At 36.0% G+C, this 24,585-nt stretch overlaps 2 protein-coding genes across 9 annotated transcripts in view; one reads left to right on the top strand and one right to left on the bottom strand.

The window, feature by feature from the left end:
- Positions 1-20,938, top strand: part of HPGDS (hematopoietic prostaglandin D synthase) — a 46,204-nt gene extending 25,266 nt beyond the window's left edge. For both annotated transcript variants that reach the window (XM_015450656.4, XM_015450655.4), the window contains 4 exons: positions 5,083-5,175; positions 8,405-8,514; positions 15,228-15,326; positions 17,814-20,938. In XM_015450656.4, the coding sequence (XP_015306142.1) occupies positions 5,083-5,175; positions 8,405-8,514; positions 15,228-15,326; positions 17,814-17,978 (467 nt within the window). In that variant the 3' untranslated portion in view covers positions 17,979-20,938. The remainder of the gene's footprint in view (positions 1-5,082; positions 5,176-8,404; positions 8,515-15,227; positions 15,327-17,813) is intronic.
- The window catches only part of SMARCAD1 (SNF2 related chromatin remodeling ATPase with DExD box 1), an 84,274-nt gene continuing 80,501 nt past the window's right edge, over positions 20,813-24,585 (bottom strand). For 6 of the 7 annotated variants that reach the window (XM_005555446.4, XM_074040161.1, XM_005555447.4 and 3 more), the window contains one exon: positions 20,813-22,639. In XM_005555446.4, the coding sequence (XP_005555503.1) occupies positions 22,578-22,639 (62 nt within the window). In that variant the 3' untranslated portion in view covers positions 20,813-22,577. The remainder of the gene's footprint in view (positions 22,640-24,585) is intronic. The other variant, XR_012434966.1, reaches the window with a different exon arrangement.

Genomic DNA, 24,585 nt, shown 5'->3' with positions numbered 1-24,585 from the left:
AGGATCTCTGGGACACATTTAAAGCAGTGTGTAGAGGGAAATTTATAGCACTAAATGAAAGAGAGAAAGCGGGAAAGATCTAAAATCAACACCTTAACATCACAATTAAAATAACTGGAGAAGCAAGAGCAAACAAATTCAAAAGCTAGCAGAAGGCAAGAAATAGTTAGAACTGAAGGAGATAGAGAAATAAAAAAAAACCTTCAAAAAAATCAATGAATCCAGGAGCTGGTTTTTTGAAAAGATCAACAAAATTGATAGACCACTAGCAAGACTAATAAAGAAGAAAAGAGAGAAGAATCAAATAGACTCAATAAAAAGTGATAAAGGGGATATCACTACCAATCCCACCGACATACAGATTAACACCAGAGAATACTATAAACACCTCTACACAAATAAACTAGAACATCTAGAAGAAATGGATACATTCCTGGACAATACACCCTCCCAAGACTAAACCAGGAAGAAGTTGAATCCCTGAATAGACCAGTAACAGGCTCTGAAATTGAGGCAGTAATTAATAGCCTACCAACCAAAAAAGTCCAGGACCAGACAGATTCATAGCCGAATTCTATCAGAGATACAAAGAAGAGCTGGTACCATTCCTTCCCAAAACTATTCCAATCAATAGAAAAAGAGGGAATCCTCCCTAACTCATTTTGTGAGACCAGTATCATCCTGATGCCAAAGCCTGGCAGAGACACAACAAAAAAAGAGAATTTTAGACCAATAGCCCTGATGAACATGGATGTGAAAGTCCTCAATAAAATACTTGCAAATCGAATCCAGCAGCACATCAAAAAGCTTATCCACCAAGACCAAGTGGGCTTCATCCCTGGGATGCAAGGCTGGTTCAACATATGTGAATCAATAAACGTAATCCATCACATAAACAGAACCAAAGGCAAAAACCACATGATTATCTCATATATGCAGAAAAGGGCTTCGACAAAATTCAACAGCCCTTTATGCTAAAAACTCTCAATAAACTAGGTATTGATGGAACATATCTCAAAAATACTAAGAGCTATTTATGACAAGCCCACAACCAATATCATACTGAATGGGCAAAAACTGGAAGCATTCCCTTTGAAAACTGGCATGAGACAGGGATGCCCTCTCTCACCACTCCTATTCAACATAGTGTTGGAAGTTCTTGCCAGGGCAATCAGGCAAGAGAAAGAAATAAAGGGTATTCAATTAGGAAAAGAGGAAGTTAAATTGTCCCTGTTTGCAGATGACATGATTGTATATTTAGAGAACCCCATCGTCTCGGTCCAAAATCTCCTGAAGCTGATAAGCAACTTCAGCAAATCTCAGGATACAAAATCAATGTGCAAAAACCACAAGCATTCCTATACACCAGTAATAGACAAACAGCCAAATCATGAGTGAACTCCCATTTACAATTACTACAAAGAGAATAAAATACCTAGGAATCCAACTTACAAGAGATGTGAAGGACCTCTTCAAAGAGAACTACAAACCACTGCTCAATGAAATAAAAGAGGACACAAACAAATGGAAGAACATTCCATGCTCATGGATAGAAAGAATCAGTATCATGAAAATGGCCCTACTGCCCATGGTAATTTATAGATTCAGTGCCATCCCCATCAAGCTACCAATGACTTTCTTCACAGAATTGGAAAAAACTACTTTAAAGTTCATATGGAACCAAAAAAAGAGCCCGCATTGCCAAGACAATCCTAAGCCAAAAGAACAAAATGCTACTTGACTTCATACTATACTACAAGGCTACAGTAACCAAAACAGCATGGTACTGGTACCAAAACTGAGAGATAGACCAACAGAACAGAACAGAGCCCTCAGTAATAACACCACACATCTACCACCATCTGATCTTTGACAAACCTGACAAAAACAAGCAATAGGACAAGGATTCCCTATTTAATAAATGGTGCTGGGAAAACTGGCTAACCATATGTAGAAGCTGAAACTGGATCCCTTCCTGACACCTTATACAAAAATTGAATCAAAATGGATTAAAGACTTAAATGTTAGATCGAAAACCGTAAAAACCCTAAAAGAAAACCTAGGCAATACCATACAGGACATAGGCATGAGCAAGGACTTCATGACTAAAACAACAAAAGCAATGGCAACAAAAGCCAAAATTGACAACTTGGATCTAAGTAAACTAAAGAGCTTCTGCACAGCAAAAGAAACTACCATCAGAGTGAAAAGGCAACCTACAGAATGGGAGAAAAGTTTTGCAATCTACCCATCTGGCAAAGGGCTAATATCTAGAATCTACAAAGAACTTAAACAAATTTACAAGAAGAAATCAAACAACCCATCAAAAAGTGGGCAAAGGATATGAACAGACACTTCTCAAAAGAAGACATTTATGCAGCCAACAGACACATGTAAAAATGCTCATGATCACTGGTCATCAGAGAAATGCAAATCCAAACCACAATGAGATACAATCTCATACCAGTTAGAATGGCAATCATTAAAAAGTCAGGAAACAACAGGTGCTGGAGAGGAATGGTGATCATTAAACAGTCAGGAAACAACAGATCAGGCTGGAGAGGATGTGGAGAAATAGGAACGCTTTTACACTGTTGGTGGGACTGTAAACTAATTCAACTATTGTGGAAGAGAGTGTGATGATTCCTCAAGGATCTAGAACTAGAAATACTGTTTGACTCAGCCATCCCATTACTGGGTATATACCCAAAGGATTATAAATTATGCTACTATAAAGACACATGCACACCTGTGTTTACTGCGGCACTATTCACAATAGCAAAGACTTGGAACCAACCCAAATGTCCACCAATGATAGACTGGATTAATAAAATGTGGCACAGATACACCATAGAATACTATGCAGCCATAAAAAAGGATGAGTTTGTGTCCTTTGTAGGGACATGGGTGAAGATGGAAACCATCATTCTGAGCAAGCTATTGCAAGGACAGAAAACCAAACACCGCATGTTCTCACTCATAGGTGGGAACTGAACAATGAGAGCACGTGGACAAAGGATGGGGAACATCACACACCAGGGCCTGTCTTGGGGTGGAGTGAGGCGGGAGGGATAGCATTAGGAGAAATACCTAATGTAAATGACGAGTTGATGGGTGCAGCACACCAACATGGCACTTGTATACATATGTAACAAACCTGCACATTGTGCACCTAACCTATACCCTAGAACTTAAAGTATAATAAAAAAAAAAAAAAAAGAAGGAGAAATAGTCTTTCTGAGGAAATGTATCACCAATAGACTGGCCCTACAAGAAATGCTTAAGGAAGCCCTACATCTGGAAGTGAAAGGATGATATCTACCAGCATGAAAATACATGAAAGTATAAAACTAACTGGTAGATACATGAATGAGAAAGAGAAATAAATCAAAAGTTATTACTATAGATAACCACTAAATCACAAACATAAATAATGAGAGGAATAAAGAAAAAAGTATACAAAACAATCAGAAAACGTTTCACAAAATGACAGGAGTAAGCCCTCATCTATCAATGAATATAAATGATTTAAATTCCCCGGTTAAAAGGATACAAAGTGGCTGAGCTGCCTACAATTAACTCCTTTCACCTGAAAAAGACACACATAGACTAAAAATGAAGGAATGGGAAAAAAAATTCCATACAAACAGAAACCAAAAGCATGCAGGAGTAGCAATATTTATAGCAGACAAAATAGACTTTAATTAAAAAAGGAAAAAAATACAAAGTCATTATATAATAATAAAGTGGTCAATTCAGCAAGAGGATATAACAATTTTAAGTATATGTGCACCCAAATATATGAAGCAAATATTGTTAAAACTAAAGTTAGAGATAGATCCTAACGTAATAAGAGTTGGGGATGTCAACATTCCCCTGTCAGCACCGGACAGATAATCTAGCCAGAAAACCAATAAAGAAACATTGGGCTGAATCTGTGCTATAGACCAAACGGAACTAACAGACATTTACAGAACATTTCATCCATAGGCTGGGAGTGGTTGATCACGCCTGTAATCCTAGTACTTGGGGAGGCTGAGGTAGGTGGATCACTTGAGGTCAAGAATTCAAGACTGGCCTGGCCAACATAGCAAAACCCCATCTCTACTAAAAATACAAAACTTATCTGGGTGTGGTGGCACGCACCTGGAGTCCCAGCTACTCAGGAGGCTGAGGCAGGAGAATCGCTTGAACCTGGCAGGTGGTGAGCTGAGATCGCACCACTGCACTCCAGCCTCAGTGACAGAGCGAGAGACTCCAGCCCAGTTGCAGTGAGCGGAGATTGCACCACTGCACTCCAGCCTCGGTGACAGAGTGAGACTCCATCTCAAAAAAATACGTTTTTTTATCCATAAGCTACAGAATCCTCATTCTTCTTAGCAGCACACAGGATGGGCCATATGTTAAGCCACAAAACACATCTCAATAAATTTTTAAAAATTGAAATTATATCAAGTATTTTCTCAGACCACAATGGAATAAAACTAGAAATCAATAATAAAAAGAGCTTTGGAAACTATACAAATATATGGAAATTAAACAACATGGTCCTGAATGTTCACTGGGTCAATGAAGAAATTAAATAAGAAACAAAAAGTTTCTTGATCATTACATTGTGTGCATGTATCATGTACCCCATAGTATGTGCAATTATTATGTATTAATTTTAAAAAGGCTATGGCTAAGTTCTTACCATAACTCAATATGTAAATCAAAATCTTCATAATCCTCAGACTATGATTTTAATAATCTGCAATTGAGGCTACAAAAAATAATGACGTTTAAAAGAATTTATTTTTAATATTAAGCATGTAAAATACAGTATAGCATATGGTATCACTATAAACCTGGGTTTAAGAACCAATTCTGTCACTAACTTTAAATCAGGTTTTCTAACAACTTAAACAAAACTTATAAAATGTAAATATTCCACTACAGGTTGTCAAGTGTTCCTTTAAAAATATTTTAAAATTTCATGATTTCATAAAATCATGCTTTGTTTTCACAATTATCAGTAAAAATGGAAGTAATATAACTTTTGGTTTTGTTATGACGTTAATTATTTGCTCATTTTATTTTAAGCTCTCCCATTTGGAAAAATCCCCATTTTGGAAGTTGATGGACTTACCCTTCACCAGAGCCTAGCAATAGCAAGATATTTGACTAAAAACACAGGTAACATGTAATAAACATGTAATAAACACAATAAGTGCTTAAGATTTTTGATAACTGAAACAAACACGATATATATTCAATATGCATTAAATGAGTTTGGCATAGCATACTATAGTACAAATAAGAATGGAATTAAATAATAGAGAAAAGTATAAATATACCACCTGTATCAGTTTAACTTTCCATGAGTTCCCTAGACAATTAGACAATTTTATTTTATATTGCCTCCTGCTTTTCCTGCCTTATATCTGTTTGCTCTCCAAGCCTTTGTTAGAGTTTAGCTGAAAAATTGGACAGGTATGTTTCATTCCAAACTTTTGCTAGTATGCATATTATAAGTTATCAGAGAAAATTACTTAGCAGAAAATACATATGGCATATGGAGGTTGAAATTTCTTACACTATTAAAATTATATAGTCAGTAATGTCCTTCATCCTAATCATGCTGAAAAAAATAGAAAGGGAGTTTCTTTGCTTCCACTCAGTGCCATCTGAGGAAGCTTGAAGGGGATAGTTGGCTTCTGGATTGTTGCATTAGTGCCCGCACCCATGATATTAGAAGAGCAACAATAGAAATTGTTCTTGTTTTTGCCTGACACACTTTCTCCCATCCTATGCTCCATTGTCTGCTTCTCTCTTCCCTCATACTATTCACACACCCTTTTTGAGCCAAAGGCTACCTTTGGCTTCTTTTAAAACTCCTTTCTTTCAATCAATCTGTAGAATCACCATTCTCTCAAACCTATCTCCCCACCACCATTGCCACTGCTATGATCCAAGCCATAGACACATACATAGTTAGCTCACAAATAAAATGGGCCATGAACACTAGACCTCATTTTGGAATGAAATGGTGTATTTTAAAAATACAAAGGTTTGTGTTACACTAACATGTTTCAACAAATAAAGTTATTTTGAAAGTTTAGAAGAGGCCGGGCGCGGTGGCTCAAGCCTGTAATCCCAGCGCTTTGGGAGGCCAAGACGGGCGGATCACGAGGTCAGGAGATCGAGACCATTCTGGCTAACACGGTGAAACCTCGTCTCTACTAAAAAATACAAAAAAACTAGCCGGGCGAGGTTGCGGGCGCCTGTAGTCCCAGCTACTCGGGAGGCTGAGGCAGCAGAATGGCGTAAACCCGGGAGGCGGAGCTTGCAGTGAGCTGAGATCCGGCCACTGCACTCCAGCCTGGGCGACAGAGCGAGACTCCGTCTCAAAAAAAAAAAAAAAAAAAAAAAAAAAAAAAAAAAAAATTAGGTTTAGGCTCAAAGATAGCTAGAATTTCAAGAGAAAGACTTGGACCTAGGCAGTGCTTTTCAAGCTTTATGTGCATCAGGGTCACCTGGATGCTCATTAAAGTATACTTTGTGCAACTTTGAGTCAGCAGACCTTGGGTGGGGCCCAAGAATTTGCATTCTCAACAATTTCCCAGATGATGCAGGTGGTCCATGGATCTCACTTTGAGAATCTCTGGGCTAGAACATTCTAAGTAGAGAGAAAATGGCATGAGAAGAAGAATGAACTTCAAATTTGCAGGTGGAAGAGAATTAGAGAAATGCTTAGAATGGATTGGATTTGATTAGAAAGTTCTAGAAAGATCTAGAGTATTGACTCTTTTTCTTACGCAATTGTAGGTTTTTATCTAGAAGAGCAGCATAACTACTGCTATGCATTTTGGGAAGATTATTGTGGTTACTTTGTATTTGTGGCTACTGCAGGGAAGCACATTAGGAGATAAGTGAAATGATCCAGATGGCAAAGAAGAGAGACCAAGAAAAATATGAAAAATTTGTGGATGTAGAATCATCTTAGAGACAGTAGATAGATGTTATGATGTGGAAGGAGTCTATTTAACCAGGAGAGGTATAGCATAGACAGAGTTTGCCATTCTCAATGCACTATGTACTGCTACGTCCTCCTTCTCTTCCTCCTTCTCCTCCTCTTCTCTTCCGTTTCCTTCTCTTTTCTGTTTAAAATACTTTTTTCAACTTTCAATACCCTCCTCGATGTCTGCCTTTTCCAGTTGACCATAAGTGCCATTCAGGCAAGGAATTTACCTCTTCTATTCAGTGCTACTATATACAGCCCCTACTTGGGGCTGAGTCACAGTTGAGGCCCGTAATTATTTGTTGGGTAAAAAAAAGGAGAGCTGGTTTGAGAAATGGTGTGATGACTGCATTTGAGGATTTGTAGAAGAATGTTCAGGTGCCAAAAGAGTAATCAGAAATATATACAAAAGGATGCTGAAAAAAATGAGCCTGTGGTTTAGGACTAAAAATATTGAATAAGGAGTCACCTCCACAAAGTTTTAGCTGAAGCCTTGAGGTGTAAGTCAAAGTAGGGATGAAAATGAGTGAAGAATTCTGAAGACTATTCAAGGTCAGAAAGAATAATAATCAACCTTTGAATATTACACACACAAAAATATAGTTTACAGCGGAACTCTAAATCACTCAAGAATTTTCTTTCAATTTTAACACCTTTATTGAGGTATAATTTACATCCAATTCATCCACTGTCAGTATAGTTTCTTAATTTTTAATAAATTTATAAAGTTTTACAAAAGCAATCCATTTTAGAAGGCTTCTACACAGAAGCATTTTAAATTGGCACCATTGAGAAAATTTTTAGGAAGACCAATGATTTATTACCAAAAATAATGATTAACAAACAAAAGAAAAAAAACCCCTCTATTATTTAAATTTTTTAGTCTCCAGTCAGAAAACAAATGCTCCTGACAAAAACTGTCTGCAAAAATAAAAATAATTCTTTATACAAAATGAATTATAATGTAGGTACAGGTTATTTCTTGTAGTGTTGCTTATATTAACAAAAGACTGGAAACAAACCTAATCAGTTGAGGCTAGTTAGATAAATTGTGGCACATCTACCTCAAGGAATCTCATGTAGCCAGAAAAAAAAAAAAAAAGAGCAAGTACACCCTTTGGGTACTTGTAAAGAAAGATATGTAGGGGACATGGGATGAGGAAGCATATCTAGTGGGATATATGTTTTTATTTGCTTGCATTTTCATAAAGAAATAATGGAAGAATACTAATTAAGGTGGCTACTGGTAAGGTAGGTAGGTAAGGGAGCAAAATGTGGTGGATGGAAGCTAGTCTCACTGGATATTGTTTTATGCACTTTTGAATTTTCAACCATATGAATATACTATCTGTTAAAAACAAACTTTTTAATAAACATATTGATGGGCCTCTCTCTATTCCATAGATTTGGCTGGAAACACAGAAATGGAACAATGTCAAGTTGATGCTATTGTGGACACACTGGACGATTTCATGTCATGTTTTCCTTGGGCAGAGAAAAAGCAAGATGTGAAAGTAATGTGATCCATTTGCTATTCCTAGTATTAATCACATACCACCTGTCAGACATTGTTAGGTGCCTTAGAAATTTCCTTTATATCAAAACAATATGTATAGTTTTAAAATATCAAATTATATTTTTAAAGTTTAAAATAAAGTACAGCAATTCCCTTGTATACCCCTTCACATTAACTCCTCCTCAGATGCAACCCTTTAAAAAATTTAACAGTTTCTTTAGGATTTACACATTTCCATATTTCTATAGGATATGTAAATATGACTTCCGGCCGGGCGCGGTGGCTCAAGCCTGTAATCCCAGCACTTTGGGAGGCCGAGATGGGCGGATCACGAGGTCAGGAGATCGAGACCATCCTGACTAACACGGTGAAACCCCGTCTCTACTAAAAAAATACAAAAAACTAGCCGGGCGCGGTGGTGGCGCCTGTGGTCCCAGCTACTCGGGAGGCTGAGGCAGGAGAATGGCGTAAACCCGGGAGGCGGAGCTTGCAGTGAGCTGAGATAGTGCCACTGCACTCCAGCCTGGGCGACAGAGCGAGACTCCGCCTCAAAAAAAAAAAAAAAAATATGACTTCCTCTGATTGACCAATTGTAAATTATTTCTAAGGACTTATGATAGTACAGGTTAAGCATTCCTAACCTGCAAATCTGAAATCCAAAATGCCCCAAACTCCAAAACGTTTCAAGCACCAAGATGACGGCACCAGTGGAAAATTCCCCATGTAAGTACTTAACACAAACTTTGGCAAATGTGCAAAATTATTGAAAATACTGTATAAAATTACCTTCAGTCTATGTGTATAAGGTGCAAATAAAACATAAGTGAATTTTGTATTTAGATTAGGTCCCATCCCCAAGATATCTCATTATGTATATGCAAATATTCCAAAATCTGAAAAAATCTGGAATTCAAGACTATTCTGTTCCCAAGCATGTTGGATAAGGGATCTCAACCTGTAATAACAATTTTTCTCTTACATAGTCATCCTCTCTGCTTCCCTTTCACCAAGCTCCCAATATTGTGATGTGAAAATCTTTTGGTTAAATTAATATTCTGTGATTAGTATGCTACACAAATAACGCACAGAACTGTGCACTGTAGTATGCTTTTATAATATTTCCTTTCTCACTTTTCTTCCTCAAAATTAGTAATTGCTTTCTTTTGCTTTTTACTTTTATTGCTGACTTTCCACAGTATCCAATAGCCTGCCAATACGATTTTCCACAAGATCAACGTAATATCAGTTCATCTGTTACTTCCAATATTTCTTGGAGCGCTCCGTCTAGGAGGCTTCCATTCTTTGCGGAGTTCTCTAGGTTTTCTGCACAGCTGTCATCATTGGAATTCCCTTTGCTGTCATTCCAGGGATGCCATTCTGTGGAGTTGGAGTCCTGTTTCTGGATGCTGCCTTCTTTCTTTGTTTACTCCATTGTTTATTTGGGGGGACATCCTCTAGTATTCCAAAAGCTAAAATGAAGGTTTGATGACAGCAGATATGACTATGACAGATGGTATGGATATGTCTATCTTGTGAGTCACACTGCTTCACTCCAGTATGGTTGTCCTAGATACTTGGTCACAGTTGTCATCCTGAGATCTTTATTGTTACCCTGAATGTTTTTTTTTTTTTTTAAATCATTTCCTGGGTTCATTCTCCTGTTTTCTTTCCTTGTTTTTGTGGAACAATCCTCCAAGAGCTTACTGGTCATAGGAAATAACAGTTTGAGGCTTTGGGGGCATTATTCGTCTAAAGATGTTTTTATTTTATTCTCAAACCTGTTTTATAGTTGGGCTGGGTGTAGAATTCTGATGAAAGTAATTTTTCATTAGTATTTGAAAGGCTGTTGAGAAGTTTGCGTCCAATTTAATTACTGATCTTTTGTATGTGACCCATTTTTTTTTTTCCACTCTGAAAGATTATAAAACACATGCCCTTAGAGTTCTAAAATTTTGCAATGATGAGTCTTGGTATGATCTTGTTTTCATCCATTGTGCTGTTTCCTTGGTGAGTCCATTCAATCCGGGACCCATGTCCTTTTAGTTCAAGGAAATTTCCTTTAATTTTTTCCTCCCCTTTAATGATTTCCTCCCCCTTTATTTTCTTTGTTCCATTATAGTAGAATTCCAATAATTCAGATGTTGGCTCTTTTCCTGTTTCCCATCTCTTTGCTTTTCTGCATTACTTTTAGAAAGCATTTCTCAACTTCATCAGTCCTTGAGTTCTAAATTTCTGATATTGTGCTTCTAAATTTATAAAAATTCTTAGGCTATCTGCTAAGAATGGGGAAGGGACAGCTGCCTAGCAATGTAAAATGAAGAACATCCCATGCTAAAACCGCTTAATAGTTTTCCACCAATCCTCATTTTATGCCCTCCCAAACCTCCTTAACCCCAGTTCTAGACATATCCGGTCATTTCCTGAGCCATTTAAGGAATTCGTGTTGTTGATGGAATTGGTTCTTGGCTTTCTTTTTGCAGGTGCCATTCACCCATCTGCTTACTAGCTTCAGATTTTATTTGCTCTTATCTCCTCTCTTTCCACTTCCTTGTGAGATCTATCTTTTTAAAAATATTCATTACTGTGGTTTAGAGATGAAAGTCAAATGATATATATTTGTCAAATTATTCATCTTTATGCAGAATTCTAAATAGACATCTTTATTACAGCTTCTAGTGGTTTCCTTTAGGACACTCATTACAGTCTCTATTTTAAAATATATTTACTTGTTTGTTGCTTGTCTCCTCAAGCTGGATGCATCAGGGGGGCGGGAATCATGTCTGTATTATTCAACTGATCCCACACCGCCATCACAGTTGCCTTTTATGTAGTAGGCATTACACACTTGTTGAATAAGTGATCAGAACCACACTCATCAAATGCACACCATGTGCCTGTGTTACTCTCAGCTCTTTCCCTGTGTTATCTCAGTCAGCCCTCCTTCTCCTCCTTCAAGATAAGTGCTTTTCATTGTCATGCTCACTTTCCAGATGAAGATACTGAGAGACGGAAGTTACAGAGTTGCCCAAAGTCACACAACTGACAGAACTGTGAACTGAGCCCAAACAGCTGAATTTAGATCCCATAGTCTCATCACCTAGATATACAATTGCTTAAAGTAACAAATTTAAGCATCCCTTTAGAATGAAACTGTTTTTATCCTCATCTTCCAGGTAAGAAAACAGAGTTTCATGTAGTGTAAACAACTTACCCAAAATTGTTCAGCTAGAAGTGGTGCAGAAGGAATTCAAATCGTCACTGACTCGAACCCCAGGTTCTTAACCACTGGGTATAATGCTGCGGTGCAAGCAGCTGTTCAAAACAGCTGTGCATGAATATTTATGTACATGTTAAAGCTAAAGCCGATAGCCGAAAGCCACAGCACAAATGGCAGGCAGTCTTATCAATTTACTTAAGCACATATTTAAGCACATACTATCTACTTAGTATTTATTGTAAATACTATTTAATTAGCACCTTCTGATTTGAATAGAGATATCTGGACACAAAAGTATTTACATTGACTGACTCCATGATATAAATGTAAGGTGTGTAGGGTCTGCAAACACACACATATATATATAGGCCTAGCCAGGAAATAAAGCTCAGCTTTGATGATAGAAATACAACTTTTTGACGTAAGTACATTTAGGCTCTGGAGTCAAACTGCCAGGCTTAAATCCTGATTCCCTTCTTACTAGCTGTCACTTAACTCCCTATTTATAGTTCAAACTCTTTGCAAAGTGGGGATATAACAGGCTCTACTTTGAAGTATGTTGGCAAGATTAAATGTTAGCATATGTGCCTATGGCTAGGTAAGAAGTGTTAAATAAATATTAACTATTATAATTAATAGTTATATACTTTGGTGTTGTTTTCACTATTTGTCAGACATGGCATCTGCATTTTACATATCATTATAAATGTAGAAACAGATAATCTCCAATTTAGAAGTGTCTAAAGATTTTTGTTCCATGTACCAAAGACCCCCCTGATGTGCAGTCTATCAGTTGATCAGTTTGCTCTTCTCTACTTTTCTATTTTCTATCTTTCTGTGGCTGAGGTTCCATAACAGAGGCCACCTCCCAGAGGAAAATATTCTTTGAACATCTGTGATAAGAGTAACACTCTACCTTTGTATTAGAATAACAACTCTCTTATGTACCACCTATTTCAAAAAACAATTTCAAAGGACATAGCAATCCAAGTTCACGATTAAATCATACAAAGGCAGAACACGTTGCAGAAACATTGCTGATAGCTACAGACTAATTAACAAGCAGGACTTGGCTAATATATAATGAAAAATGCACATTCTGCATTTCATTTCTTAGACTGTTGGTAGTGGGCTGCATTGCTGCCCTCTTGTGGTCAGGTGAACATTTCAAAGGCAGAATATTGATGCACTTAAGATGGATAGTGAATATATTCTTGTCACACGTGCCTTAAAAATCTACCAAATATACACAATGTTACAGTATTTATCACTAAAAATTCCATTTCCAATGTAAAGAAAGAAAAACAAAAGATGTCCTTGGATATTGGTCACCATGACAATCCTTGAACTTATCATTAGTGTTACTTTGGTTATTTAATGGATCTGTGTTTCCATTTCCTCATCTAAAGAACAGGATGGGGAAGAAGAATGAGAAGGCCTGAGGACATTCTGATGTCCTGGTTCCAACACAAAATAATTTTGGTAGTGCATATATAAAAATGCTTTTGAGAAATATGCGAACCTCCCTAAAAGCCGTTTGTTAGACTTTCATACCAACAATTTCTCAGGGTGAAAAAACCTCCTTTATAACTCTCTGAAAAGGGAGGCTAGAAATTTCTGAATCCATCAAGCTATTATAGGAGTGGCTGTCTAGGATGGATCAGGAAATGTATTTTTTAAAATATATCTGGATATTTTTTAAAATATATTTTAAAAAATATATTTTAAAATATATTTTGGTTGATTGTACTTTAAAATGAAACTTAAATACTAATTATACTGTTTATTAATTTATATTTCATTAGACTGAAATAATTCACCAAACTTATAAAGAGAATCTGGGCTCAAGAAGTCAATAGCACAGATATAATAGTTTTGACTCTGCATATACACAAACATTGGTGTACCTGAAGCTCTGGAAATGTATGTTAGAAGAACAGAATTTCCCAGGAGTGCACACAGGAGTTTTTGGAAAGTTGTCCAACAATCAGTTTGGCCATTGCCTTTCTGACCGATGCCAACTGAGGTGAGCAGACCTGTGGCAAGCACCACATGGTTCTCGACTCACTGCCCTTCACTGGGATTACAAATTCTGTGTAAGCAGCAGGAAGACTCATACCTAATGTTTTTGTTAAAACTATGAACATACTGACCACAGAGCACTTTATAGAACAAGGGAAAGTACATAAAGTCAAAATAATGACAAGCTTTATAAGCTTCGGTTTTTAAATCTGGCAAACATATGTAAGTACATGTTGAGTATCCCTTATCTGAAATTCTTGGGACCAGAAGTATCTCAGACTTGGGGTTTTCTTCAGATTTTGGAATATTTGCATTATACTTACTGGTTGAGGATACCGAATCTGGAGAATCGACATCTGAGATGCTCCCCTGAGCATTCCTTTGGGCATCATGCCCATGCTCAAAACGTTTTGGATTTTGGAGCATTTTGGATTTTTGGACTAGGGAGGCTCAACCTGTATGTAAGGATGCTTTTGCAAATTGTACTTTACAAATATAAGGCATTATGTTGTGGTAGTATATATCATCTGGCTAAGCCATAATCATAACAGCAAGTAAATCAGCAAATTGGTGTGGTATCCACTATCTGACTTATCTTAATAAAGGCTGGATTTCATTATACGTCATTTAGATATATTAATAAATTATATATACATTTTATATTTTTGAGTTTGGCTTCTATTTCATAACCAAGACTCAAACAGGCAGAATTCTTATATATAAACAAACATCTCTTATCAAAAAAAGAGGCCTTGAGTAAATTATTTGGTCTTCAGATCTTCAAGTAGAAAAATAATGACAATTTAAAAAATGGATGTTTTATATATATTTCCCTAAGAGTGTTAATTTTTAAATAATATTAGTTTATATATCAAGAAGGGATAACTGGATGATGCATTTTATAGATGATATTCAAGATAGACAAATCTGATAATAAGGCACAATGGTAGTCCAATGAGAAAATACATAAAGGCCCAAGATCATGATTCATTATAAACGCAATAGTGAAATGAAGAACTGCCAAACTAGTAGAGTCTAGCCTTACGAAATAAAATAAGTTTCTTTACCTTCAGTTACATTATTTAGCTTTAAAAAAGCTAGGTTAAGAAAGAGGGAAATTTTTGAAATCTAAAAAGATAGAATCATTTTGCTTTAATAAATGTAAGAAAAATAAATGTAAAAAAAATGTTAGAAAAATTTTGTGGGTATTTAGTCATTATACACAAAGAAACTGTAAGAACTGGTGACACAAAACTATTTATTTTTTTATCCATGAGCAATAAAGAGATGACTGACATCTATAGAGAATCAGACCTAAATCTCCATGTCATAAAATTGAATAAAAAATCTAGCTACTTCTCTTTCTTCTTGAATTCATGTGGGAGAATAAAGATGGAGAAATCTACTTCCTCCTCAGATCATGTTACTTTTCTTCTCATTATTCTTAAAGTGATATTTTCTCCTTCTCCTAGGAGCAGATGTTCAATGAGCTGCTCACGTATAATGCGCCTCATCTTATGCAAGACTTGGACACATATTTAGGGGGGAAAGAGTGGCTTATTGGTAACTCTGTGAGTATGTTTTATATCTTAAAAAATTCAAGTGAATAAAAAGACAAACCAAAAAACTATGAAAACTTATTGAAAAAAAGTTACCTATAGGGAGGGAATAGAATTTACAGCAAGAACAAAGGTTAAACTCCTTTAAATAAACCTTTTTAAAAAATAGATTTGACTTTGGAACCGTATTTTATATAATTATATATTAGCAGCAAAAACTTAAAAAGCTATCCTAAAAATCAAAGTGAAGTAAATGAACCTAACTGTGCAAAAGAGATGCATAGAGAACACACAGAATACAAATGTACTCTATTAGAGAATAACTATTTCAAGAAGTACCATTTGTAAAACACACTAATTTGATTATACATCTAAGACAGATATCTCTTAGATTAGAACAGAAAATCATATACTATTTTCAGTAATCATATTGTTGGTGGTACTAGAAACTATTGGTATTTTTTTTTTCTGGTATTATTATACTTATATTGTGGGTACAAAAATAAATTGTGTTTATGTCACTGAGAACCAGGATCTTCAATGTGGGAGAAAGGAGATAGAGATGTAAGGTGAGTAAGGTCAAGTAAATACCCGATTCCTGAACTTGAACTACAGCTAACAGTATAAACTCATATGTATTTTATATCAGGATAAATTATGAAGCATTTTATATCTCAACTGGAAAATGTTTATCTTCATGGAAGTATGCCAGTTGATAAGAAAGACAGACTGATACAAACTGTCACCACTTTCCAACCCCAGAAAAATTAATTAGCGTAGGCATAGACCATCAATAATCACAAACCAGATACTACGCACACTACCACCTACGAGTAGTCTTGACAAAAAATCCAATCTAAACCTGATTTACAAGTTGTGGCAAGTGGCGGTCCCTGCCTTCAGGGAGATTGCATTCTGGGAGATAAGATTGCTTTCTGTAGCAGGCTGACACTCTGCTGTCTGCCCTGTTCAGCCCTTCTGGGTGATACAGAAGTAAACTTGCCACATCTTTTTCTCAACTTTCAACCTCTTCACATACCCCTTCATTTCTTCTGACTCCCCTCATAGCCTTTCCTAAAATGCTCCTCTCCCCGCCCTATTTAATGAATAATTTATAAGAATTTATTTTTCATTTTCTATTAAAATTCCTTTGTAAATGATGTTCTGATCTCATCTCTGAGCACTCTCTCCCTTCTTCACAGTGCTCCAAACACACTGGTGTGTGTGTTCCTCAGACTTAACTCACACTCCCACCTAAGGGTCTTTACGCTCTTCCCCATATCTGGAACGCTTAATCCCCAGATTGATCACTGCAGGTCTCAATCCTTTTTTATATTTAAGCCTGGGCTTAATATAAAAAGTGTCACCTCTTGAAAGTCTTCCCTGACCATGTCACAGTCCATCACAACTTCACTTTTTTTTCATAACCCCCATCGTTTTGCATATTTGATTGTTTGTCCCTTCTAAAATATAAAAGCTACATCAGAGAAGGGGCTTGCATCCTACCTTGCTCTCCAGCACCTAGACCTGGGCATGGCACACAGTAGGTGCTTGATAAATATTTGAATAAATTCTGGATTTATTCTGAATTCTGAATCTTCCAGCCAGTAGCTTCTCTTGGCTGACAGATGTTTAGTAAGTTCCTGAAACACTAGCAATCAGCTTTATTAAATTCTATACAAAAAGATAAAAGAGTAGTCCACATTTAAACTTCACTCTTTGATAATCATATGGAGCCAAAGTAACAGCATACAGATTGGTTTCTAATCACAAAGGTAGAAACATACAACTGTACAATGGTAGGACCAGGCTGTCATCACTAATCCAGTGGCCAATCTTGGCATACCCTAATGGTTAGACACCCATATATTCTTTTTATGTGATACAATACAATGTATTTTAGCCACAAATATTTCACTTGAAAGGAGTAACCTGCGCCCCTTCCTTTATACTATGTAGTACAAAGGAACAAGGTAAGATGAAATACAAAGGTCCTGAAGATAGAACTTTCTGTAGGACTAGAGTGAAATCTTCAATAATTTGGTAATGTGAAAAAAAGGGTACTGTTTTGAAGAGTTAATGGACATAACCAGATGAAATGCATAGACCTGGAATAGATCCTGCTTTGTCCTGTAAAGGGCATTTTTAGAACAGATGGAAAAATACGTATTGGTTATTGGATAAGGAAAATGTATTGTCACAGAGAGGTGGAGACTGGACAAGGTTAAGAGTATGTACCATTAAGATCTCATCTTAGTAAAACAACATCTATCAGCATGGAAAAATATCTTATACACGAAAATGTTTAATAGTAGTAACCTGAGTGTTGGAGTATGGTATTATCAGTAATTTTCTGAACTTCTATCATATACACATTCTGTTTTTGTAATAACAAGATTATTTTGAATCTTTTAGATTAATAAACTAATTTTAATTTTGGAATGCCGATACAGCTATACTTTCTATGTTCAAATGAAAAGTTTGTTTCCTTTAAATTAGGTGACTTGGGCAGATTTCTACTGGGAGATTTGCAGTACCACGCTTTTGGTCTTTAAACCTGACCTGTTGGACATCCATCCAAGGCTGGTGACTTTACGGAAGAAAGTCCAAGCCATTCCTGCCATCGCTAACTGGATAAAACGAAGACCCCAAACCAAACTCTAGTTGATCCATGTTGCCTTCAAGTTTGTTGTTCTCGGGGCATCTCTCTTACCAGATAAGACAGGTACATCAGCCTGCCAGATAATCCATATGCTCCCTTCCCAACTCCACCAAGATTTCCACTTTAAGCCATATTCTGATTTTTAAAAAGGAAAACACAAACACAAGCAAATCTTTCTGCAGTACCTTTTTCTTTCAGAATAGCTTCGCATCATTTACAATGGCGGAAAAATAGTATGTAATACAGGCAGACCTTGCTTTGCACAGGTTCTAACATGCACGAATTGCAGTCACAATGGTTTAGCAACACCATTCTTCCCCTTCCCCAAAATGGTTTGGACTTCAGCTACCACAATTACCTGTAATTGCATAAAACACAAACTTTGCTCATGGCTCTCCAGTCCACATATCCCTGTGTAAATAACCTATGTACATCATGACCAGTGACCAGTCACTTCTTTCAAAGACTGCCAGAGGTCACTGCACATCTCTTATTCCTGCATAGACAGCAAAGTGTGTAGTTGTATTGCTATTGCCTGCTTGTGGCCCAGTGATAAATCCCTTTGACATTTTACAAAAATGAAGAATCAAAAGAGGGAACTCCCAACAAAGATGCAAGTGCAGCAAAGGAACAAAAACTGATAATCCTGGAATGAAATTCAACTGAACATAAAGGGAGCTATAGAGAAAAGAGCTGACTGTGGGAATCTGACACGGCTCAAGAGGCTCTAGATATGCAGCCAGAGAAACTTGTAAAGATGAATTTACTGACATGAATAAAGTTGTTGTGATAAGAAAAATGTAGATATCCCAGAGATCGAGAATGAGAAGCCAGACAAGCCACAGACTTGAAGAAAATACTTGTAAAACACGTATTTGATAAAAAACTGTTATCCAAAATTCTACAAAGAACTCATAAAACTCAACAATAGGACAGCAAACTGATCAAAAATGGGCAAAAGACCTCAATAGACACCTCAACAAAGATACAGGTAGCAATATGCATATGAAGAAGTGCCCAACAAAATGTCATTAGGGAGCTGCAAATTAAAACAAGATACCACTATATGACTGTCAAAATGGCAAAAGTCCAAAACAGCAGATAACACCAAACGCTGATGAGGATGGGGAGCAAGGGTAACTCTCATCTGTTGCTGATGAGAATACAAATGGTACGGCTACCTTGGAAGACAGTGACAGTTTCTTACAAAACTAAACATATGCTTACCAGACAATCCAGCAATTGTGCTCCTTGATATTTATCTCAAGGACCTGAAAACATGTCCACATAAAAACCTGTCCACATATATTTACAGAAGCTTTATTCATAATTAAGAAGTCAAAAAAGAGATGAGGATGTGGGGGAGAAAGAAAGAAGAGGAAAATAAAAGCCCAGATAGGTATGATCTTATTTAAGGTGTTTCCTTCCTCTCAATGTTTTATGAAATTGAAAAAAAAGTTATTTAATACTTTAGGCCAGGCGCAGTGGCTCATGCCTGTAATCCCAGTACTCTGGGAGGCTGAGACGGGCAGATCACTTGAGGTCAGGAGTTCGAGACCAACTTGGTCAACATGGTGAAACCCTGTCTCTACTAAAAATACAAAAATAAGCTAGGCGTGGTGGTGGGCGCCTGTAATCCCAGCTACTCAGGAGGCTGAGACAGGAGAATCACTTGAACTGGGAGGCAGATGTTGCAGTGAGCTGAGATCGCGCCACTGCACTCCAGCCTGTGTGACAGAGGGACTCTGTCTCAAAACAACAACAAAAATATAAATTATTAAGGATTACACATAAAAACAAAGTGTATTTTCTAAGTTCCTTGATTCTTTGGATCAAATTTTGTTGTTATTAGTGGCTGTAAGTAAATGATAATAGGTTGTATGTGAATCTTATTCAAAGCCCTCCAACATGTAATCCAGGCAATCTAAAGAAAAAATGTTACTTTTAAAAAAAGAAATGCAAATAATGTTCTAGATAATGAAAGTAGTTAACTTTTCTCCACTCTTCTGCATAGCTAAATTTCCCCATCAAGTTTTAATGAAGACAGAACTAAGTGATAATCCAATGCTTATACAAAATTATGAAAATTCAAAATAAGAGAATCAGTCCTACATATTGATACAAATCATAATTCAAAGTATAACCACAGCAAGTTTCATAAGGAAGTATTTGGCATTATCATAACCTTTAGGTAATCTTTTTGCACTGAAGGACAACACATTCCATTATCCCATTGTGTATCCAAGTGAAATGTCTCCTTGCTTCTATACAAAGAGAGGCTGGCTAAGCAAGAGTGAAGTCAAGCAGAAAGTGAACTGCATATTGAATTTACTATTTCAAAAATACATTTTTGAGGAGTTGAAGTCAATTCCTTAAATGTATGGACTGTGAAGTATCACACATAAGGTCACACAAATGGAAACCAAATCTCCTCATACCCCCGTCTCTCCACTACATGATAATACCAACTGTTAGGAACAACAGTAATGTTTCAAAATAAGTATCTACTGGCATAAAGTTAAAAGTCTATGGGGGTCCCAAAGTTATAAAAATGCATAAGGCATGTCTCATGTAGCCTGCATTAAAAAAAATGCTTCAGTTGGTCACAATATTACTCCAACTCTCGCTTCATTTGCTCTGTAGTGATAATTGGTTACAGTATTTACTGACATCAGTCCAATGAAGGAACCAATGAGAATACATCCTAAGTAGTAAGTTCCAATTTACTGACAAACAGGCAATATTAAGCATATAAGATAATCTCACTTGTGCCCAAGATTATATATTTTTAAAAGAGGAGGATTAGAAACTATTAAAAAGGGTGTGAAAATACAACTTATGATCACAAATATTTTTATTAAGCCCAAGACATAATAGCGCATTACAGGAAGAACCCAACTACATTTCATTAGAGATAAAAGTATGGATATAACAACAACAACAATAACAACAAAAAAAGAAACAGCCTATCATTGAAAATACATTAATACAGAAAACTTATGAGAAATCCATTATGAGATTTTAAAAGGTAAAATTCCTAACAATTTGAATAACTGATTTGGGTATGGTGATGTACAAGGAGGTAGTATTAACACATGAAGACTCCTTTTAGCCCTGTAATGGTAAAATATATTCAGTCTGTTCAATATCCCATCAAGACTGGGGTTATGCCATGAGTTCTCAGAGTCTTTAATATCTAAATAATCACTGTTTAAGAGTTTTATTTGCCTTCCAAATCCAGAGGGTCATATTACCTTAGCATCTTAGCAAGTTAGGATGCTTTGAAAGGTATGATTTCCAAAAATTAACAAATCTTTGATTTATAAATAAGTTTATTTATAATGATATTTACACAATAAAAACAAAACACATGGAACTCACAAGTTATACAAAGAAACTGAAGTATAATAAAAACAGCAATATAGACTGACAGGCAGAAATTTAAAGAAAGATTTAATAAAGAGTTAAATATCAAATAGACAACTTCACTTCTAAATTTCACTTTGTCACTCACACTGAATTGGAATTGAACAATGGCTCTCTCTTCAGGCGGTCCTGTACTGGAAATTCTGGAAACTGGTAAAATATATTTTGATAAGCGTTTCAAGTTAATGACCTATTTCCATGCAGTACCTAATGCTGCCTTTAGATGAAGTCACATTCAGTCTGCTTTGAAGTGAAATAGCTTTAAGTAATCTGTTCTGCCAGGCTAGAAAAATGTCACCAACATTTTGCTGATGCATGGAGATGTGGCAGTAATAAACTACTATTTAGAGAGGAAGAGAATTGGAGCAGAAGTGACTGGGCAACAGTTTCAAGAGAAGCAAAAGCCGGGAGAGGGAAATCAATGAAAACATGCACAAGTTTAGGCAGAGTAATATGCACTATTAGTGCAGTTGGAAAATGAACAGAAGGAATTAATCCATGGAGCAAGGTAAGGGCTTCTTTAGTTACTATTCACTGGAAAACAACTTAGTGCCTAGCCAAACAAATTTGTTTCAGCAGAAGTACTTGAGAGGACCTGGGGGATGTTAGTATATGGAATGCCACCTTTAAATTCAGGTTGAGTTCTTGCTGACATTGGTGAACATCTGCTTCAAATAGCAATAAAATGAAAGCTATATAATCTATACAGCTGCATTCTTTAACATAATAAAAAAGAACTTCAAATGAGACAAGCAAAAACAAGACATAAGCATTGTCAAATAAGGCACATGTAAAAATCTACACACATTATCCAGTGAAAGACAATATATATATATTTGGAGGTAGAAATAATTACAAAAATACTGACATTTCTAAAGCATTAGCATATTTGTTACAAACAATCACCAACTAATCCCCATTCAGAAAACTGCTTTGTAAAATGATTATTCAACATCTTCAGGACTACATATTTGTGGCTTCTTTTTTGAAATTTCATGTGTGAGTATTTGGAGAATTCAGTTAGTGGCAAAAAGTTGTCCATACTATGAGAAATGTAATATGGAAATTATAAAAAGTTATAAATGTTCATAAACCCCATGGTCATCATAATGTAAATGTCCTTGAGTGCACCAAGTTGATATTTCCTCATCAATTGAGAGTTCACAGTTCTTATTTCACAGGCCCATTGATGTTTTTAGTAATGTGGCTATATCTGCTGGCATACTCCCTTCATCACCTGTAGGTCAGAAAGTAGCATTAAAAGCTTTATGAAAGTATTTTATTTTATAAAACATTGTCTCAATTTTTTTTTCTTTGGTGAATTCTTACTCATCTTTCAAGGGCTAGTTTGCTTCAGTGTCACCCCTGTTAGAAACCTTCCCTAATCACTACTTAGATTAGGGCTATTTCCTCTGTGTTCTTGTTCATATTGCCAACATAGCAATCTAAGGTTATGTTTCCAATTTTATAAAGCTATATAAAGATACACAGTAATACACTGGATCATATATAATTCTTGGTACTTAACTTCTCACATTTGCTAAATAAAAAACATTTATGTAAGAAACGGAGTAGGGAAAACAAAGACAACAAAGCCAAACCTAAACCAACCAAAACTTATTTAATCTATTTTCTTATTTTTCATCTGAAGATATAATCACTGACTCAGACCCACACTGTATACATATAAACAACATTCTGAGCACAGCATACCAGCTGATGATTAAATTAGCCACTTTAAATTACCTTGTTTATCCAATGTTTGCCCTATATATTAATTGAGGCCCCATATTTATAAGTACTTACAGGAATTATTTGAGATTTTCTAAATCCCTTTGTGTCACAGTGGCAGATAATCTAGCCATCCCTGATTAATTCAATTAGGCACTCAGAATATTTTGAGATGAGTTGATTTATTAATTTACCAGTTAGTGCAACAGAACAGCTGGCAATTCACAAATATTTGCTGATCTGTGATAGATCTGTAACTATGAATAATTTTATAAATTAGATGTGGCTGAAATGTAGCAAAACTAACCACTTCTCTCTTCCTCCCCTCTCTCACAAATATACACCTCAGTTAAAATCTAAAATCATGAGTACTTTTATCTACTCTTCTTTTCTCTGTTAAACACACACACACACATCCACAGGAACACAAAATAGTCCATCAACTCTTAGGGAGTTCACAGACATCCTTGCTTCCAAGCTCATCCATAGACTTGAAAATAGCCCATAAAATCCAAATTGACACTTCATAAATTACTAAATAAACTGATACCATGTTAGGAAGAATGCAGGGAGAAGAGGAAAGAAGGAAAGGAATAAGGAGATTCTTTTAAACTTAAAAGATACTAAAGATAGAATACAATAAAATGCTGTGTGTGAACTTTGGACCCTGGTGTTTTAAGGAAAGCTATAGAAGACATTAAGGGGACAAATGAGAGAAATCTAGATAAGAACAACATATGATAATATCTGAAAATTACTATTTATTTTATTAGATGCTATAATGGTATTGTACCAACTTAGAGGAATATGCTGCGATACTGAAAATAAATTGCCATGTTTGTAATTGACTTTATTATGGATCAATGGGAAAAAAGAAGCAGAAAAAACAAACACTGCAAATGTCACAGCTGTTAAATCACTGTATTTTTCATTCATACTATACTTTCAACAATTAAAAAAATTGTGTGTGTGTGTGTGTGTGTGTGTGTGTATATATATATATATATATGGAGAGACAGAGAGACAGAGAGAGAGATATGGAGTCTTGCTATGTTGCCCAGGCTGGTTTTGAACTCCTGGGCTCAAACGATCTTCCCACCTGTCTCCCCAAGTGCTGGCATTATAAGCATGAACCACATACCCAGCTACTGCTTTCATTTTTGTATGACTATTTCTGTAATAAAAAAATTCAAAAAGTATGTAGTCATGATTGTGGTAATATATTTTTTTTAAAAGTTCAAAAAGGTAAAAAATGTATTAATACAATTAATCACATTAAGGGAAGTTAATGAAAAAAACCCAAACACAATCTTTATTTTAAAGCAGTGGCTCTCTGATTTTAGCTTTCTCAGAATCACCTGGACAGCTTGTTAAACCAAATATTATTAGGTCTCACCGCCAGAGTTTATGACCAAGTAGGTATACAATGGGGCCTGGGAATTTGCATTTCAA

This window comes from Macaca fascicularis, chromosome 5 (genome assembly GCF_037993035.2).
Source record: "Macaca fascicularis isolate 582-1 chromosome 5, T2T-MFA8v1.1".
In the NCBI taxonomy this organism is placed as follows: domain Eukaryota; kingdom Metazoa; phylum Chordata; class Mammalia; order Primates; family Cercopithecidae; genus Macaca; species Macaca fascicularis.
Note: the sequence above shows the minus strand (reverse complement) of the source record. Positions and strands in the feature narration are given on the sequence as shown.